This window comes from Mandrillus leucophaeus, unplaced genomic scaffold (assembly GCF_000951045.1).
Source record: "Mandrillus leucophaeus isolate KB7577 unplaced genomic scaffold, Mleu.le_1.0 Scaffold4, whole genome shotgun sequence".
NCBI classification, from domain to species: Eukaryota; Metazoa; Chordata; class Mammalia; order Primates; family Cercopithecidae; genus Mandrillus; species Mandrillus leucophaeus.
Window position 1 is genome coordinate 9,568,535 of NW_012104253.1, and position 12,667 is coordinate 9,581,201.

The 12,667-nt window shown below is 37.8% G+C and overlaps 1 protein-coding gene across 4 annotated transcripts in view; it reads left to right on the forward strand.

Moving 5' to 3' along the window:
- DICER1 (dicer 1, ribonuclease type III) overlaps positions 1 to 12,667 on the forward strand; it is an 82,478-nt gene that overhangs the window by 43,472 nt on the left and 26,339 nt on the right. For all 4 annotated transcript variants that reach the window (XM_011991684.1, XM_011991683.1, XM_011991686.1 and 1 more), the window contains 5 exons: positions 334 to 806; positions 7,556 to 7,688; positions 8,597 to 8,839; positions 9,469 to 9,623; positions 12,007 to 12,139. In XM_011991684.1, coding sequence (XP_011847074.1) covers positions 334 to 806; positions 7,556 to 7,688; positions 8,597 to 8,839; positions 9,469 to 9,623; positions 12,007 to 12,139 — 1,137 coding nt within the window. The remainder of the gene's footprint in view (positions 1 to 333; positions 807 to 7,555; positions 7,689 to 8,596; positions 8,840 to 9,468; positions 9,624 to 12,006; positions 12,140 to 12,667) is intronic.

Here is a 12,667-nt window from a genome sequence, read left to right on the forward strand (position 1 = left end):
TACCTATATGCAATTTGGCAGGAAGTAAATGACTCAGGTATAGTTCTAACTAATTACAGATCTAAAAATAGGCTTCATTAACCTCATACAATTGCATCTTTTAATTTGCGTTTGGTTATTTTATTGAAAAAAGGAGATGGTTCTAGGCATATACATATGAAATGAGCTCAAAAAGACTATTGGCCTCTCCCCCCACCTTCAAGGACTTAACCTAAGGCTGAGTTACATTTAAGGAGTCATTTGAGAACAACTGAAATCCCAGTTAAACCCCATATGAAAACGCTACATTATTATTGTTTGGCATTAGGTTTTTTCTTTTCTTTTTTTTTGTAGATACTATCAGACTGTCGTGCCGTATTGGTAGTTCTGGGACCCTGGTGTGCAGATAAAGTGGCTGGAATGATGGTAAGAGAACTACAGAAATACATCAAACATGAGCAAGAGGAGCTGCACAGGAAATTCTTATTGTTTACAGACACTTTCCTAAGGAAAATACATGCACTATGTGAAGAGCACTTCTCACCTGCCTCACTTGACCTGAAATTTGTAACTCCTAAAGTAATCAAACTGCTCGAAATCTTACGCAAATATAAACCATATGAGCGACAGCAGTTTGAAAGTGTTGAGTGGTATAATAATAGGAATCAGGATAATTATGTGTCATGGAGTGATTCTGAGGATGATGATGAGGATGAAGAAATTGAAGAAAAAGAGAAGCCAGAGACAAATTTTCCTTCTCCTTTTACCAACATTTTATGTGGAATTATTTTTGTGGAAAGAAGATACACAGCAGTTGTCTTAAACAGGTAAATCTCTAAGTTGACTCCTTTCACATGAGAACAGGGAGGTGTCCTGTGTTGTGATGTGATGCGCTGCAGCAGCTGTGAGAGCTAGCATGAGGGTTATGTAAGTGTCCTTGACTTGGCGCCATCATTGCTGATATGTCATGCTGTCCTGGGATTGACAGAGAGGATGTTTTCCCAGAAGGCTGCTTTTCACATGGCTGATACTTTTTTTTCTTAAAGGATGCTAATCCATTCTAATCTACCTAAAATAGAGGACAATTATGGTCTTTAAAAAAATCAGTGTGCATTTAAGTAAAGCATTGTTTTATATTCAGTTTTAGATTCAATTTAGGTATTTATTAATCCTTAAGTGTGTGTTAGACATTGTGTTAAGCATTTCACACCAGGTGTTCCCCTCAGGTAGTCTTAGGATAAATTTTATCTGGGTATTGTGACTAATTTTTTAATGTTGATTTTTTTTTCTCTTAAAAATATTGATTCAACTTTTCAAGGCCAGGTTGGGCATGATGGATTGTGCCTGTAATTCCAGCACTTTGTGAGCCTGAGGCAGGTAGATTGTTTGAGTTCACAAGGGGCAACAGGGCGAAACCCTGTCTCTAGAAAAATTACAAAAATTAGCCAGTGGTGGTGTATGCCTGTAGTCCCAGCTACTCGGGAGGCTGTGGTGGGAGGATGGGTTGAGTCTGGGAGGCAGAGGTTGCAGTGAGCTGAGATGGCACCACAGCACTCCAGCCTGGGCAACAGAGCCAGACCTTGTCTCAAAAAATAAAGTTTTCAAGGCCACAGTGAAGAAAGTTTAGAACAATTGAATTTATTTTGGGTTGGTTCATAGACTGCATATTAAAATTTTGTGAATCAAAAGAGAATAAGAATGTTAGGGAAAGTTCTAAGATTATTAGCAAAGGTGATAATGAATCCAAATTTTAGGCTGTGGATTCCTGCTCTTTCTCCCTTCTTCAATGAAAGATTTTTTTCTCATTTGGAACCAGCCAGGGAACTGTACTTCAGATTTCTGTCAGATGGTCACTTAATGTATGGTCCTTTTGGTTTGTGGATACTCTTTTTTTTTGTTTCTGCCAAAAAACGTCCTTATTTTGTACTTAAATCAATTTACTTTTCTATGAGGTCCATTAATTGGCCACAGTTGATCCCTAACTCTTCTGCAAGTAGTGATCTGGTAGGAAAAACTAAGCTTTGTTTCCTAAAGTAATTTGGGATTTTTTTTCTTTTTCTTTTTCTTTGTGCGCGCGCGCGTGTGTGTGTGTGTGTGTGTGTGTGTGTGTATGTGTGCGCGCGCGTGCTTGTGCTTGCGCTTAACTGCTTCTGAATGTTTAGGGGTTTTAAAAACTTTTTTGAATAACGAGAAATTGGACTCGAGGGTAGTCATCTGGCAGTTTTTAGTCTGGTAATTTTCATAGTCATTGAGCCTGATCCTTCTGATGAATACAAAGGAAAATAACTTTAGGGACCAAATTACATTTAAATCAGAAGTTGTAGTTGGAAGGGGACCTCACTGACTGTATAATCCAACCCACTTATTTTTGTAAAAATGAGAAAGAGCCTCAGGAGAGAGAGAGAGATTTGCTATAAGTTAAATTGCTAGTCAATGGCAGAGACAATTCTAGAATCCTAATATCCTGACTCCTAGTTTCCAGTTCTTTCTATCATAGTAATGCCCCTGGGTGTCACAGAACACTAGAAACCAGTGCTTTACAACAGGAAGATTGCCAGGAGACGGACCTGGGAGAGCGTGACTAAGGAGGGATTATTTCTTAGAGCAGGGTAAAGCATTTTGGGAGTCAAAAAAGTTTAATGCTGGCGCAGTTCTAAGCCTAGTTATGGACATACTCCCCGTCTCCATTTAGGATTGTATAAGGATTAAATAAATTTTCTGGGGCTTGGAGAGAAGAAATGGGGGTGTATTTTCCACCTTCCCCCTGTTTTCTACATGTATTTTTATGTAAAGATGTGCCAGTTTTTATTGTAGGAATATTAGCCTGAAAAGGTTTATCCAGAATCAGTCAAGTTACTTCCTATTGACTTTAAGGATCAGATTAATTGTGATCAACTTTCATAAAATGTGACTGGAATTTAGTGCTGTATGATGAATCAAGAGTGGTCTGAGGGTTGACTTTATGAGCAGCTAATTAAATATACAATAGACGTCTTGTTCCAGTAAGCTTTTTAATAAGCTTAGAAAAACTTCCTGAAATCCAGATTCTTTCCTTCCATCAGTTTAATGGGAGGAAAAACCCTTCTTTAGTGAATAGTTTCATGGGCATATAAGCTATTATAATGTACATGCAGTTTTCTGCTCTCCTAATTAAAAAAATAAATCACAGCCACTTCTATGTGTAGTGTAGGTATGTGCACAGTCTTATGTTTATGGGTTTCTTTGTACCTTATATTTACATAGGGGTTTGTAAGTTACTTTTATATATATTTAAGACGTATTCGCAACACTCCATGGGGGAGGAAAGTAGATGTTCTTTCCATATTACAGATGAAGAAAACAAGCATCAGTGTGTGACCTTCCCCAAATTACACACATATCAAGTGGCAGAAAATGGCTTCCAGTCTCAAGTCTAGTATTCTTTTCACCGTGGAATATACTAGTATTGTGTGATATTGGCATTGGACAAACGTGGGTTCACATCCTGTCTCTACCACCCCCCCCTTTTTTCCTAATAACTTTATTTTGGAAGAATTTTAGATTTACAGAAAAGTTGGGAAAATGGTACAGAGAGTTCTCATATGCCCCTCACTTAGTTTCCCCATTGATGTTATCTCCTGTCACTGTCACAACTAAGAAAACTTAACATTGACCCATTACTATTAACTCCAGACTTTATTTGGATTTTGACAGTTTTTCTACTAATGTCCTCTTTTTTAAAAAAATTATTTTTATTTTTTTCTAACCACTAGACAGTATGGAATAATGTCTTCTTTTTTTTTTTTTTTTTGAGACGGAGTTTCGCTCTGTCGCCCAGGCTGGAGTGCAGTGGCCAGATCTCAGCTCACTACAAGCTCCGCCTCCCGGGTTCACGCCATTCTCCTGCCTCAGCCTCCCAAGTAGCTGGGACCACAGGCGCCCGCCACCTTGCCCGGCTAGTTTTTTTGTACTTTTTAGTAGAGACGGGGTTTCACCATATTAACCAGGATGGTCTCGATCTCCTGACCTCGTGATCCGCCCGTCTCAGCCTCCCAAAGTGCTGGGATTACAGGCTTGAGCCACCGCGCCCGGCCGGAATAATGTCTTCTTTAATCCAAGGTGTCATATCATATTTAGTTGTCAGTATCTGCCCAGTTTCCTCTGGTCTGTCACAGTTTTCACAGTTTCTGTCTTGTTTTTGATGACCTCGACAGTCTTCAGGAGTACTGGTCAGGTATTCGGTGAATGCCCCTCCATTTGGGTTTTTCTTATGTTCTTGAAGTTGGACTGGGGTGATCGGATATGGAAGAATACCATGGAGGTGACCTGCCCTTCTAGTCACTTTATATCAGGGGCTGTCATGGTATCAACCACGAAACATCACTCATCAATGGATTGTGACAGTGTTTGTCTGCTTTCTCTACTGTAAAGTTACACTTTTTCCCTTTTCTTACTGTATTTGGAAGGAAGTCTCCAAGTCTAGCCCATCCTGGTATGGAGGGATTAATCTCCACTTGCTGGAGAGGGGTGTATCTATATGTATTTAATGGAATTCTTCTGTAAGGAAAACTTGTCTAGTTTATCCTATTTATGTAACTGTCTACTTATATTTATTAATTGAATCATATATTTCAATTGGTGGTTTCATGTTTATTTTATAATTTGGGCCATAATCCAATACTATGTTATTTATTTGTTACTCAAATTGTTCCAACGGTGGCCACTGGGAGCTCTTTGAGGATAGCTCCCATGTTCCTTTGACATACCTTCATCCTTTTGTTTTTGAGCACTTTCTTTGTGATACCACGGGGTGCTCTGGGCTCTTGTATTTCTCCCTGCCTGGCCCTAGAATCAGCCATTTTGCCAAGGAGACTCGGTTTCTTTTCTACCCACTTTTTGGATGTATATTTTGTGAAAGTTATTTAACTTTTAAGTCTCAGTATGTTCATTCGTAAAATGGAAATAATACCTCCCTCTTTTACTGGCTTGTTTGTAAGAGACTTTGTATTAAAAATGGCAGTTTTATCACCTGGCACACAGTAGGTGCTAATTCTTCAGCTGCTTATGCATGCATATAGGGGGTGCAGTATCAGTATGCTATTATGTAACTGTCAGTGATCTTTTTTTAGTGAGATCATAGAGGAATTATATTTGGTTTTCTCACATTGACAAGAAAGTATAAGGTGTAAGGGACACTGTTAAAGGAATTGTTGATAATGTATTTCAAGAACCTGGCAGAAATTTCAAATGATGGATTTATATCTTTGAATTTCTTTTCCTCCTGTGGTTGTCAGCATTAGTTAGCATGTTTATTCAGATCACAATTTTCTGTAATACATCTGCTAGTTTTCTGAAACTACCATACGTATTTCCTATTTTTGGTTATGTTATTTTCAGTCTAATTGGGGAGGCAATGTACATATACACACAAAGTGTAGGCTGTGGACTGGTGCCAGACTTTACCTCTGTCATGAGTTAAGTACAGATTGAGAAGAAGCATTTATAAACTCTTAGAGCAGTTTGACAGTAATTTTATACCTGCTGAATACAATAAAATTGATGCTTGAATTTTAACGCTTTTTAAGTTTCATTTTCTTAGTCGTTCATTTTTATTAAATTCTACAAAACTGTTTGTCTCTGATGGATTGGAAATTTAAGAAGAAAACCTGGTTCTCTGCTGCAGATCGTTTCAGAAACACTGTGCATTAGGGAAGAGTATACTTGATCAAACAGCTTGCTGGTGAACAGCTTGTATAAACGCAGTGTAAAAACCAAAAGAAACAAATAATACTTTGTCTTATGTTTTCTGTGGTGTTGCGAGCTCTTTAAGCAGTTTGCACTGTCCACTGTCCTCTGGGAGTTCACATGTGACTGCCTGGCTTTGTTTTCCCTGAAGCCTGTAACTTTGTCATGGGTACTGGTTACGCATGGCCGAGATTCAGCAAGTAGAGAAATATATTTTTCTCTCTAAGCATTATTAGCATAGGTATATCCCATGTAATTATTGCTTACAAGAGATTTTATTTACTGTGCTTGTTGTCTCTTCTGTTCTCTGTGGTTTTGATGTGGGTTTCATTAAGGAAAAATGAATTGACTGTTGTTGCCTCTATTTCTTAGCTAATTGAAGTCTGCCAAATGGATAATTTATAATTTTGGCAAAGTAAAATACATTCTTTGCCTAATTAACAGTAACTTAAAATACATTCTAAATCTCCATTATATTCAAATTGATGCACTTGAAAGTATGTATTATTTCTAAGGTGATTTATTTTGTATTGTAGACTTTTGGGCATGCTATTTGTTTGCATGTAACACTGCTTTCTGTTACATCTTAAGTTTATTAAAATAATTGAACACACCTTGGAACATAATAAGGGAGACTCTGATTCTGAGTATTTAAGTACTTGAACTGTAGAACTTGAACTACAAGCTGTAGTTTGTAGACTCCCAAACTAACCTAGACACGCAAGTGTTGTGCTGATTGGGATCAAGAGAGATTCTGGATGGCCACTTCCAGCTCTTTAATATTAGTCTGTTTCATGTATTTGTTTTTAAAGAATGATTCAACTTAAAAATGCGATTTTCTATTTGGAATTTATACTATGTAGTATGACTTCAGAGAAACCATGTGGAATCGCTTATATCAGGTGTGGAACCATTTATCCCGTGTGCTGAGTTTTTGAATGTGGATATTTCCAAAATAGCTGTAATGGCAGCACTAACTGTTAACCTTCTGCACCCGTGTAATGTGATCCCGTCCTGTAGCTCTTTGCCATTTCTTAGCTAGAAGGCCAGCTTTCAGTCACAGGCACTCTGGGTTAATACAGAGGAGCAGGCAGGAAGAGAGAGCTCAGGAATCTCCTCTTTCATGACAGGGAAGGGTGGGGGATGCCTTGCCATTTCTGTGCCCCATCCTATGCTGTGCAGAATTTTGCTCAGTGGCCTGGGGACCACAAAGCATCAGGAATTGAGAGGATACAACATTTCTTTCCCATGGGCTCTTCTTCTAATGATATCAGGTGGTAGGATAAGAGGAAAAGAAATTGCAGCTGGAACTCTTTTGTTACATTTGTAGGGGGTGAAGGTTTCCTTTGGTGTTGGGCTCACTGGTCCTTTCTGTATAAGCACAGCAGGGCCTGTTGCTGAAGCTGTGCATGGTCTAGAGAAGGGTGTTGAGTTGGGAGAGGAGCAAGTGGAACTGGTAGAGGGATGAGTCGAGCTTTTTTCATTGGACGTCCTGTTCCGAGGCCAAGATCTATGAGGATGCATGTTTCTCTCTGACTAGCTCAGTCTCATCCTGGGCCACATTTCTATTAAGTCACCATTGCCAAATCAGCTGTTGGAGGTAATGTGACCATTTCATTTGTCAGTACAAACCGATCTTGTATTTGGCATTATAAGTACTTGGTCAACAGATCTATGTGGTGAAGAGTGACAGTGATTTCTGTTTAAGCAAGTTGGGAAAAAAGGACCAAGACCGTTTTGTTAGGTATGTTGACAAAAAATACATGTACTTCCATTTTAAAGGAGACTTTAAAAACAAAATTTTATTTTCTCTCAGCAACATTTAACTTCCAAATGTGTGTACTTTTTTTAGATTGATAAAGGAAGCTGGCAAACAAGATCCTGAGCTGGCTTATATCAGTAGCAATTTTATAACTGGACATGGCATTGGGAAGAATCAGCCTCGCAACAAGCAGATGGAAGCAGAATTCAGAAAACAGGAAGAGGTAACTTAAAATAAGTGTACAATAACAGTTTTCAGGACATATACAGACACAGTGCCCATAGGGTCTCCCTTTTTTCAGAGTTCCCCAGAATTATTATTATTTTTTGTATTATGGAATACTTCTTCATATATTAGAGCAGCTGTCCACATAAGGTAGCTGTATAGTGATTTATGTGCTCAGAATTAGAATAGCTATCTGGCAAACCAAATTTGTGTCTTAATTGCCATCAACCAACTTATTTTCTGTGATTGGATTGATGTCACACAACTGCATTTCATGGAAAGACAAAGCATGTATGACCTTAACTCTTGTACATTCCATATGACTATGAGTTAACAAACTGAAATCTTTTCCTAGAAAGTGTTTTCTTTTTTTCATTTAAAGGCCTATTTTGTTTGAATTTTTTAAAAAAACAGCACTATATTTTGTAGATTTTAGCTTAAATGTTGTTGTGCTTTTTAAGGTCTTAATACAGGAAACAGCATTGTAAAGATGCTAAAACCTAATACCATGTTCTGGCTTGTACACAAAAACCTATTTAAAGTTTATTATTTAACTTAAAATTAGCAGAATAATTCCTGTTGAAGGCCTTTTCTACATTGTAGCTGTTTGATAATCTCCAGTTTGGAGAGTCCAGGAGCCAGTCTAATAGATCTAACTGTCTGAAAACTAGCTTATATTACCATTTAATTTATCCTGAATTCGTTAAATCAGCTTCTTTGTCCATGTTTCCATGCATCCTGAGTTTTCAGTGATACTGTCATCTTCTTTAGCCTGGCCTTAAGGATTTAGAATGCCCAAGAGCATGTGTGTCAGAAATAACAGTTGTCATTTACTTTTAGTATGTTTTTTTTTTGTTTTGGAAATTTTCTTAGAAGTGCTTTTCTTGGTGGATTTTTTTTTTTCAGGTACTTAGGAAATTTCGAGCACATGAGACCAACCTGCTTATTGCAACAAGTATTGTAGAAGAGGGTGTTGATATACCAAAATGCAACTTGGTGGTTCGTTTTGATTTGCCCACAGAATATCGATCCTATGTTCAATCTAAAGGAAGAGCAAGGGCACCCATCTCTAATTATATAATGTTAGCAGATACAGACAAAATGAAAAGTTTTGAAGAAGACCTTAAAACCTACAAAGCTATTGAAAAGGTAAGATCAACAGATTAATATATGCTGGCAGATTGGGAAAAAAAATTAATATGGTTTATTTGTTATTCTTTGTATCCATAGAAACAGATAATGAGTTTTATCTACAGGCAATACTCTCAAAAGAGATGTACCCTGTGTACATTGTAAGGAAGTTGAGAATGATTACAAAGACCCAGCAGTGTTATACAAAGTGTTTGAAAGGGCACAATAAGATAACAGTGAAAATGATCATCACATACGTTATTGGGGATGAATGTCTGGGAAATTGCATTGTAAATATGGACAGTAACTGTTGACTGCTTACGTTATTGAGTGATTGGAAAATGATGACATGGTAGTTACATTCAGAAAGACTGACAGTCATGTGTACGTGTGTGTGTGTGTGTGTGTGTGTGTATGTAGGCACGGTACAGTATAGACTTTGTACCATATGGGGAGGTTCTCCATATTATTGGAACTGGGAGGCATTTATTGGACGAAGGTGTCTGCAGCAGGTGACTTTGGAGTATTGAAGTATGTTTAGGAGAGAGAGATATTTTCAAGAGAGTTTTTTCTGTAGGTACAGAGGCAGACAGCATGCGGCAAAGAAGATGTGTTTTCATCATAAGTTCTGTTTTTCAAATGTTCAGATCTTGAGAAACAAGTGTTCCAAGTCGGTTGATACTGGTGAGACTGACATTGATCCTGTCGTGGATGATGATGACGTTTTCCCACCATATGTGTTGAGGCCTGACGATGGTGGTCCACGAGTCACAATCAACACGGCCATTGGACACATCAATAGGTATGGCATCATACCATTTGTGTGGAAAACCTGGGAATGTTGCACAGTTTAAGTCTAAACCTGTACATTTTGTATTGTTTACATTTTGCGGTTACCAGTCTTCTCTTAGACGGGCCATATTTTCGATAAAGAAAAGTTACTTTTTTCATTTTTTTTAATCAAAAGGCAAAAACAGTATTGTGCAGCAATAAAAGTTCAGTATTCCTTGGCAAGGCTAACATGATGAAGGCATTTTAAATTAGGTTTAATTTAATTTTATAATTCTCACCAATTTTTTTCTAAATCCTGAAATTTTTTGTTTTGTGCCATAACCATTGGGTAATGTTGAATTTTCCCCTAGCAATAAAGTAACATTGTATTTTTGGGTACATTGTAATTTACTTTGTCCAGAACTGGTAAAACTTCTAGGAGCCAAGAAGAGCAGATTCTTTGCTGGATTATGCATCAGGATAATTCCTATTCAGAGACGAAATAAAAGAGCAAGTATAAGATTTTCTTTGTAACCTTTTATTTTGAAACAATTTCAGACTTCAAAGTGTTGCAAGAATAGTAGAATTCGCATATGCCCTTCACCTAGACACCAGGAGAGACTCATTCAGTTTCATGAGAATGTTCTTTGTAGCCAAAGAATCCACCTTAGTGTCAGGAGTTGTCCTCATGCCCTATTGTCACATCTTCCTAAATCTCCTTCAATCTGGAACCGTTCTTTAGTTTCTCCTTGACTTTAATGACCTTGAAACTTTGGAAGATGATAGGCCGTCATTTTGTAGTCTGACTCTCAGTCTGGGTTTGTCTGATATTTTCTCACGATGAGACCCAGGTTACACGTTTTTGGGCAGCACGTCACTGAAATGATGGTGTCTTCTCCTCATCCCAGCTTACCAAGTTGCACACCATGTTGATTTGTGTCCTTTCCGGTGGTAACTTAGATCACTTGAGTGACGTCTGCCAGTTTTCTCTACTGTAAAGTTCCCTTTCACCTCTTTTATTATTAGTAAATATTTCATGGGGAGATACGTTGTATAAAAATGTATTCCTCTTCCAAGTTTGATTCATTAGTGTAAGCATTCTTTGATATCTCTGGCCCAAATTGATTATTACTATGATGGCTACTAACTCCATTATTTCTGTATTTATTAGTTGGCATTCTACCATCCATTTCTTCTCTCCATTTATTCGTTCTTATATTATCATTTTTTAATGTCAACGTGAACTTATGGACTCCTGTTTTATTTAATGGGTTATAATCTGTCATTATCATTTACTGTTTGTTTTGATGTTAAAATTGTTTCATATTTGGCCAGTGGGAACCCCTTAAAGCTAGTTTCTGTGTCTTTTTAACATCTCACTATTATTCGTTGAACACTTCCTTGTTTTATGGCACAAGACATCCTTGATGTTGGCAGTTTCCTCAAGTTTAGTGGAGAGTGAGTTGTGGTTAGAAACCGAGAACTGGATACTAAATTTATTCGTTGCTACCGGAGTGTTGCTGCTGCCAGGCTTTTGAGTGGACAGAGCTAGAGTGTTTGTTTGTTCATGTTTACATCTGTATTTGTTTCAGTGTCTGTCTGTTGATACCTGCATTTTCAGTGTGACGCTAGAGGTTTCATTCTAGATTTCCTCTTTTCTGTCTTTGTACCTCCTTTCTCTAATAGTCAGAAGTTGGGCTCCCATTGTCCTCAAAATAATTAGTGTTCAGTCTTCCTGTATGTAGCTGGTCTTCCTGCTCTGTAAGACTGCCCCTGTGGTCAGGTGCCCTTGCTGCACAGGTCACAACCTCACAGGGCTGCTGCCCATTCCAGCACCCTCCTGATGTGAGTCCTGTCCCAGCATCCCTTTCTGGGCTAGCTTTCTGCCCTGCTCCAACCTTCCCTAGTGCTCTTGCTCAGTGAGCTGCTAGTTCTGCTGTCCTTTTTGTGTCAGCACTGGGCTGTCCCGCCCTCTTCTGATGCCTTCCTTGCACGTGTGCTGGTAGTTGGTGGCAGATATAAGATGATTAAGGAGAAAACGTTGGCAGTGTGTTTTCTTACTGGATTCTGAACAATACTTTGTGCTCTATTATGGTAACACTCAACACATGTGGCTATCAAAATTCAATTTAAAATAAAAGAAAAAATGGAGTTTCATAGTTGTACTTGTCACATTTCAAGTGGTCACCAGCCACTGCCCTGCTGGGCATCGAAGATATGGAACATCTTTGCAGAGTTCTGTTAGACAACACTGTTCTGTCTTGTTCAAAGTTTGAAGCAGTAAAGTTTAAATGCCACATATAAATACAAAATCAGTAGAGTGGAAGAGGCACATGACAAATCAAACTTGAGGTTGTAAATATCAATATTTTCTCAGTTGTATATTCAGCCTCAGACTTTCTTTTTCTTCACAGATACTGTGCTAGATTACCAAGTGATCCATTTACTCATCTAGCTCCTAAATGCAGAACCCGAGAGTTGCCTGATGGTACATTTTATTCAACTCTTTACCTGCCAATTAACTCACCTCTTCGAGCCTCCATTGTTGTAAGTTTAGAAAAAGAAATGATTGTTATATTTTAAAATATGTCATTAGTGGATTTTTTTTCAGCTTTTCTAAGACTTGCAATTTATAGGGAAATTTGATTTTAAAATCTGCTTTCATGAGCAGGAGCCTTGTGTTGACAGACCAAAAATAAAAATAAAAACAAATTTACTTCAAAAGTAGATTTATAGATCACTTTTGTAGTCATCTACATGTTCATATTTGTAATAGACTGTCTAATTTACAGATAGTTAGAACTGGACTAGGTGATCTCTGAAGTTTCTTCTAAGGTGTTACTAACATGCACATTTTTGACAGTCATTCAACTGTGGCTTAGACACTTAGAGTGATATAAAATGTATTACGCGTTGTCCTAGTTATTTTGTTGGTGACTGAAAAATCTGCTTTTTGTAATACTGTTCTTGGTCCCAGTACTGATTTCCAAATATTCCAAGATGACTAATTTCTATTGCACATAAAAAGCTGCTCAGTACTATTAATGTTACAGCTGTGTTTTGATAAATCTTTTT